The 7,810-nt window shown below is 48.1% G+C and overlaps 1 protein-coding gene across 1 annotated transcript; it reads right to left on the bottom strand.

Annotated features, from left to right (window-relative positions):
• Positions 1 to 4,927: 4,927 nt before the first annotated feature.
• LOC131102149 (prophage side tail fiber protein homolog StfR-like) lies at positions 4,928 to 7,213 on the bottom strand. The gene has a single exon (XM_058047649.1). It carries the CDS (start codon positions 7,211 to 7,213, stop codon positions 4,928 to 4,930), a length of 2,286 nt encoding a protein of 761 aa, XP_057903632.1.
• Positions 7,214 to 7,810: the final 597 nt, after the last annotated feature.

Here is a 7,810-nt window from a genome sequence, read left to right as displayed (position 1 = left end):
ACGGGAACATTTCTTCTTCAGCACATTCAAACACTTTCTGGGGGTGTGTGGGGTCAGAGCAGATCCGATGGGCTCTAGATACACACCGGCTGTTTGCTATGTCCTTAATGGGGGGGAGCTGGGTCCCGATGATCTTCTCCGCTGTCCTCACCACTCTCTGCAGTAACGTCCAGTCCGAGGCCTTGCAGCTCCCAGACCAGACGGAGATGCAGTTGGTCAGCAGGCCTATGTGTGTGTGTATATGTGAGAGTAATTACTTTTATTGTTTTACGAGTTCTTATCTTGACACATTCTTGCAGGATTAATATGAACATCTGCAGGGTTGCTGTTGGCGCATCCAGGCACCTCCAGGACCTGGGGGTGGCTGGGGACCTCTGATCAAGGTCACGGGAACATTTCTTCTTCAGCACATTCAAACACTTTCTATTGTCTAAGCAAATGGATATAAGGGTGATAACTAACGCTATATTCATTCTATCTATATTTTATTCTAACACTGTGATACCGGTCGCATACGGACCGGGTCCGGGTGAAAACCCAAGTATCACATTCATGTTTGTTATCAAACACGTGTTTTTGTGTGTTATGTCTGATGCCCAAGGAACTGCTGTAAGGGAAGAGAGGTCTGGCTTTCCGTACTGATACAGTGCTTCTAGTCTCAGCGTTGAAAAACAAATGTATGTAACTATGCACAATGTGCTAATAACTACTCACCACAACTCACCGTCAGAGAATGTTGCTCTTCTCACTGGAAGATACACTCAGGGATACTGTAGGCCAGGTACCACGGATGCCAAACGGCATTATCCCAAATAAAGGAAAGGTGAAGGACCCGGTTGTGTTATCAAGTTGTGTTGTCAACTTTTTTAGCCTTTTTCTTTCTTTTCATGACTATTTACTTTGAAGATGTAACCAAAGGCATCAAAAGTAGGAATTGGCATGGAATTACGTACTTAACAAAAGAGTGGGAATCATTGTAAATATATCTTATATTTGACATTTTTTGCCTTTTTTGCTTTTGTGATTGCGTCATGAGGTAGTCACCGGAAATGCTTTTGACTTGTCAGCGTTACTCAGTGGAATTTGTTGCCTTACTCGTGGGATGGGGACCATCAGAGGGGACAATGGAACCCTATTGTGTAACTGTTGGAATTCAAGTCAAGACAAACTTCGAGAAACCCGTCACTTTGAGTCCGGAAGATTGAGAAAACTGGGAACGTGTCCCCAAGAGTTTGTCCTGTACTGTATGAGGTAAGGCTTCGGCGTTCCCAAATCATGTTGGCAGTGTGGACAGTAAGCCTTGGATGCTGTGGACAAGTGGTCAGTGTCGACACGCCGGTTCAAATCCAGTGTTGCGTTATGCAGCTGGTGTTGTAGAATGTAAAAACACGTGAATGATAACAAACATGAATGTAATACTTGGGTTTTCACCCGGACCCGGTCCGTATGCGACCGGTATCACAGTGTTAGAATAAAATATAGATAGAATGAATATAGCGTTAGTTATCACCCTTATATCCATTTGCTTAGACAATAGAAAGTGTTTGAATGTGCTGAAGAAGAAATTTTCCTGTGACCCTGATCAGAGACCCCCAGCGACCCCCAGGTCCTGGAGGTGCCTGGATGCGCCAACAGCAACCCTGCAGATGTTCATGTTAATCCTGCAAGAATGTGTCAAGATAAGAACTCATAAAACAATAAAAGTAATCACTCTCACATATACACGCATGCATAGACAAACAAATACAGCTTGTGCAACTGCCTCCCCCCCCCCCCCAGAGTTGCATGACCATGTAGTAGGGACCCCCGAAAAGAGAATAAAAAGAGAGGCGTGTGAACTGCATATTCCGAGTGGAGCGGCATGTCACTGGGTATGTTGTTTCACTCTCCTCGCTGCGAGTAACTTTAAATATTGTTGTCTGTCCCTTCTGTATTTCTGCATTTAAGTGTTTTTACAAGTGTCACAGGAGTTTGAACCTGACAATACCCAACGCTCCCTCAAACGCCCCTTTTCCTCTGCTTCAACAAAGACTTCAATGACCAAAGAACAGCCTGAAATGTCAGAAAATAGCTCTCTTCCCTCGCTTTGTTCCTCGCTTGCTCCATGGAGTGGCACCAGCGACGCACTAAGGGGGCGTACCCAAATTGTGTCCAAATAAGCACTTTATCAGTACTTTCTTTGTCTGATTGTTTTTTGTAAGGTTTTTTTCTGTCAGGAGCACATTAAGCAGGAATGGTGCTATCAGGTATGCACTCGTCACAGAATGACAGCCATGTGTGTGGGCGGGTCATTGTTTGGCTTTTGCCTTCATCAGCCAGCTTGAGACAGGAAGTAAATGCAGTGACAAAAAGCGTAGAATACTACTTGAGTTGTATATATTTGTATTATTGACTCTCTTTATATTTCCACCTTTTACTTCTGCCACTCCTTGATTAAAGAGATAAGATATGCCTTTATTCATCCCTCAGTGGGGAAATTTGCATACCCGGAAATTGCATGCGGGAAATCAAACATACTGGGCAGGGAAGTCACTGAAAAAAGTGAAAAAGAGTGACGAGAGTCAGATGAGAGGAGGGAGTGCAGAGGGTGTGCAGATCCTCACTCTGGTAAAGAACCAGCCCATCACCAGCAGCCCATGCAGCAGAAGGCAGGGACCCGCCCATTGTTCGGTTCCCAGACCGCTCCGAGTGTTCCCAGAGACACCGCACAGACACCACCTTCCTGTTTTGGATATACAGTGGTATGACAAAGTTAGGGCCCCCCTGGTCATGTTCCAGATGTTCCTTTGTATGACCAGCCATTCAAGGGAAATATATCATAGAGCAAACAAAAAATGGATACATTTGGGCACTCTTGTTGTTTTATTGATATGAATACCTTTAACGCTAACTATTGGAACACAAAATGAGTTTGGTACGCTCATTGACCCTTGACCTTGCATACCCAAGTGAAGCCAATCATGAGAAAGAGTATTTAAGGAGGCCAATGGCAAGTTGCATCTTCTCTGAGTAGCACCATGGTAGCCTCAAAACAACTGTCACATGACCTGAGAGCAGAGATTGTTCAACATCATGGTCTAGGGGAAGAATACAAAAGCTAGCTCAGAGATTTCAGCTGTCAGGTTCCACTCTGAGGAACATAGTGAAGAAATGGGAAGACCGCAGGCACAGGCCGAGTTAAGGCCCGGAGTGACAGGCCAAGAAAAATCTCGGGTAAGCAATTCAATTCAATTGAATTCAAACACTTTGTTTATTCCCAAAGGGAAATTTAAAGGACACAGAGAGCAGCATATGGAATAAAAATGTCAAAAGCAAGACAAGGACAAGTAAAACAGCAAACACTACTGAACACACACATACCTAGAAGAATAAATAATAATTAAACATTAAAGAAAAAAATTAAAAAAGCTAAATGGAGGTTGTGCAAAATCTGGACAGGGCGGGACCCAAGTTCAGAAGCTGGACTGCTGTAGAGACAAAGGTGGCCCTCCTCCTTTTGTGTTCTACAGCGTGAGGCCAAGGATGGTGTAAACAGTCGCAGTCAGCCCACAGAACAGCTCCAAAGACCCACAACATGAACCGGAGTTGCAGAACACTGGACCAGCTAAACCCTTGCAATGGTACTGGAGGGGACCTGGGAGTTTTACCCAACCAGTCTACATGTGCTTTGTGGACTTGGAAAAGACATTCGACCGTGTCCCTTACAGTGTTCCAAGAGTACGGGATTGATGGTGAGCTTCCATTTTTCCATTTTCATAGCCAGAATTGTTGAGCCTATCCCAGCTGTCTTCGGGCGAGACGTGGGGTCCACCCTGGACTGGTGGCCAGCCAATCACATATAGGGGCACATATAGACAAACAACCATTCACACTCACATTCATACCTATGGACAATTTGGAGTGGCCAATTAACCTAGCATGTTTTTGGAATGGAGGAAACCGGAGTACCCGGAGAAAAGCCACACATGCACAGGGAGAACATGCAAACTCCACGCAGAAAATTAAACCCAGGTCTTCCGGATCTCCTGACTGTGTGGCCTGCATGCTAAACACTTGATCACCATGCGGTCTTATTTCTTTATTATGTAAAAAAATATCCAAAAACAATCATGTACCTTACAATGTTTTCAGCTTCTATGTAAAACAGTATCGTTTAACATTTCTCTATGACATCAATAAGTATATTTTAGCATGGAAAAGATGGCGTGTTAACCTCTACATTATTAGTGCTTTGAGTGGGAGAGACACGTGCAGAGCACCAAGAACGCTGCATGGTGTGTGCGGACAGAGTGAAGTCATCAGTCCACCGCTTATCCTCACGAGGGTCGCGGGGGTGCTGGAGCCTATCCCAGCTGTCTTCGGGCGAGAGGCGGGATACACCCTGGACTGGTGGCCAGCCAATCACAGGGCACATATAGACAGTCATCAGTCCAGTCATTTTTATTTTGACAACAACGTGACTAAAGCATCAGCATAGACTTGTCCAACATAGAGCAGCATTGCATGGTTTCATGGAGCGCTGGTCACTAAAGCTGTCACTCACATTCTCCTCCAAACATTTCTCCACCTGTCCTGTTGTCACTGGCAACTCCACACTAGCATTTCCTTCAAGTATGAAGAACTCTTAGCAGGTTAGCATGTACTGTATCAGTCCACATGAAAGTGAGATGGTTGTTTTCCACAGGTTCCAATGGATAGTTGAAAAAGTCCTTCTGCGTCATATGCTCCCAAATGGAATGGGAAATGCTGCTTTGTTCGCAGCGACTTTTGTCTTTTGTCTTCCTTCTAGAGAAATACAATCCTTGCCAACATTGGAATTGTATCAGTCATGAGGGGCAGACATGAAACATCACATATACACTTATACAGGCTATAAATAGAATAGTGTTCTTCACCCAGTTCACAAGTCCTTCATTTACGACACGCTTCATAGGAGCACCACAGCCACGGCGGCGAGTGCTGCGGCCAACGACAGCATCTCAATGTTTGCACCATTAGTTTCCAGCGAGGTCGTTACAAATGTCCCCGAAGTACTCGCTGCGACTTCAGCGGCTCTTGCCGACGCTTCGGCAAAAGCGTTCATCGCTTCGATGTCCATCTCGTTTCCTGTTGTGGCCACCATCACTCCCAACGCCGCTGCCTCTCTGGCGAACTCTGTGGACACCTGCGCTACCTCCGCCACAGACAGCAATCCTTGGAGTTCAACACGCTCCACGATAGTTTGTGGTGATGCACTTGACAGTAAATCTTCCAACTGTTGTGTCAGATCTGCAGATTCTGTGGCTACTTCTGTGGCAACTGCCAGGGCGTCCGATAGCATTTGCTCTGTTGCTGGGACAGTGGCTGCCATCTGTGCAGCGGTTGCCGCCTTTGTCGCTGTTCTGGCTGAGTCCTCGGCTAATCCTGCCAGCTGCTCTTCCAGGGTCGATCCAGATGTTTGTGCTGCCGTCATGGCAGCATCGGCCGCATTTTCAGCTGCTCCGGCTGCTTCGTTTGCTTCAAGCACCGCAAAGTCCGTTGATTCCTGACCAGCGGTCAGTGATGTGGCGGCACTCGCTGCTTCGCTGGCGGCCGTCGATGCGCTCCTGGCTGTGGGGATGGCTGATGATGCAGTTGCTGCTGCTGCTGCCGAGGTAGTAGCCGTGGCTGCTGCAGCTGAGGCCGTTAAGCTAGCCACCACTGCTTCTTGGGCCAAATCAAGAGGGGATTGTGTACCAGGACTCTGTGGTGCAGAAAGGGGTTCCACCATTTCATCTGCTGCTTGCACTGCTAATGATGAAGCTCTTGCAGCAGCTTGTGCAGCGGCTTGCGGGTCTACACTACTGCTCACCGTTTCTGCGATTAATCCCGTAGATTCTGCGAATGAGGCAACTTCTTCTGCGTTCTGAAGTGCTGCTAACATTTCACCAGTCAGGTTGGATGGGACCTGACTAGAGAGCTCTGAAAATAGTTCTGAAGACTCCCTTGATACGTCCACAACTTCTCTTGCAGCAACATCAAGTTCACCAGGGTTTGCCATCGCCGCTTGTCTGGCTGCCGCCGCCGCAGCTAGCGATTGCATTGCTAGCTCTTCTTCAACGCTTCCTGGTGATGAAGCTCCAAGTGCTGCCAGAGCAACAGATTGTGCTGCATCTGCTGCATTACTTGCGGTGCTTCTAGCTAGATCTGCAGCTGTTTGTGGATCTGCTTGTCCATCGGCAACTAACGCAGCAGCTGTAGATGCTTCATCTGCCCTTAGAAGGGCAGTGTTGACTTGGTCCGTTAGATCTGCACCAGTAGCTGCTGCTGCTGAGGCTGCGAGGGCCGTTGCTGCTGCTGCTAAGGAGGCTGCTGCTGAAGCTTCGGCAACCTCAGCATCAATTGTAGGAAGTGCTTCCACAGCCTGTGATACCACCTCTGTGGATTCTCTTGCCAAATCTGCGGCATTTTGTACTTGTTCTACGGCTAATGCTGCAGCTAATTCCGCTTCCGTACTTCCTGCGCCTGGTGCCAGTGCTTGTTCTGCTGTGTCCAGTGCCTGTAAGGCCTGGGCTGCCGTTTCATTTGCCAGTTCAGCAGCAGTTTCAGCTGACACTAACGCTTCTCTTACAGTGGCCGCTGTTGCTGCTGGAAGGGCTGAGGAATTGAGTAATGCTCTGAGGGCTTGTGCAGCCACTAGAGCCTCTTGGCTGGCATTTCTTGCAGCTTCTATGATAAGTGGTGCGTTAGCTGTTATGTTTCCAGATTCTGTAAGGTTTGCTGCTAAGACTGCAGCATCTGCTGCTGCTCTCGCTGCAGATGATGCATTTGCTGCTGCAATGGATAGATTATTTGCAAGACTGGCCATGTCTCCTGTTGCTGCTGCTGCCACTTCTGCTGCTGTTGCTGCAGCCGTCTCAGCCTCATTTGCTGCATCTACTGCCGCTTGTGCTGCTGTTGATGCGTTTATTGTGCCTTGTAAAAGAGAAGATGAAGCAGCAGCTGCTTCGTCTGCAGCTGATGAAACAGTTCCTGCCACGTTTGCTGCTGAGAATCCACCTGAAGTGGCAGCTGTTGCCACCACAGCTGCTCCCGCTACTGCTGCCGCTGCTGCCGTGGCTGTTGTGGCTGCTGCAACTGCTGCCTCTGCGGATCTTTGTAGTGCAGCAGTCGCTGTCATCACAGTGGTGCCTGGGCCAGTGGTGGTTCCTGGGCTCACAGTGGTCCCTGGGCTACCAGGAGTGGGTCCCGCCATTTCATTTGCTGCTTGTGTTGCAATCGATGCAGCTCTTGCAAGAGTTTGTGCAGTGGCTTGTGGGTCTACGCTACTGCTCAACGTTTCTGCTATGAGTCCTGCAGATTCTGTGAATAAGGCAACTTCTTCTGCATCCTGAAGCGCGGCTAGCATTTCAGTGGTCAAATTGGATGGCACCTCACTGGAGAGCTCTGAAAATAGTTCTGAAGACTCCCTTGATACGTCCACAACTTCTCTTGCAGCAACATCAAGTTCACCAGGGTTTGCCATCGCCGCTTGTCTGGCTGCCGACGCCGCAGCTAACGATTGCAGCGCTAGCTCTTCCTCAACACTTCCTGGTGATGAAGCGCCAAGTGCTGCGAGAGCAACAGATTGTGCTGCATCTGCTGCATTGCTTGCGGTGCTTCGAGCTAGATCTGCAGCTGTTTGTGGATCTGCTTGTCCATCTGCAATTAATGTAGCAGCTGTAGTTGCTTCATCTGCCCTTAGAAGGGCAGTGTTGACTTGGTCCGTTAGATCTGCACCAGTAGCTGCTGCTGCTGAGGCTGCGAGGGCCGTTGCTGCTGCTGCTAAGGAGGCTGCTGCTGAAGCTTCGGC

This window comes from Doryrhamphus excisus, chromosome 14, assembly GCF_030265055.1.
Source record: "Doryrhamphus excisus isolate RoL2022-K1 chromosome 14, RoL_Dexc_1.0, whole genome shotgun sequence".
NCBI lineage: Eukaryota > Metazoa > Chordata > Actinopteri > Syngnathiformes > Syngnathidae > Doryrhamphus > Doryrhamphus excisus.
Note: the sequence above shows the minus strand (reverse complement) of the source record. Positions and strands in the feature narration are given on the sequence as shown.

What these genes read in the sequence shown, in the direction of transcription:
- LOC131102149 (XM_058047649.1), bottom strand. Translation starts at nt 7,213, where the DNA reads ATGGCGGGACCCACTCCTGGTAGCCCAGGGACCACTGTGAGCCCAGGA.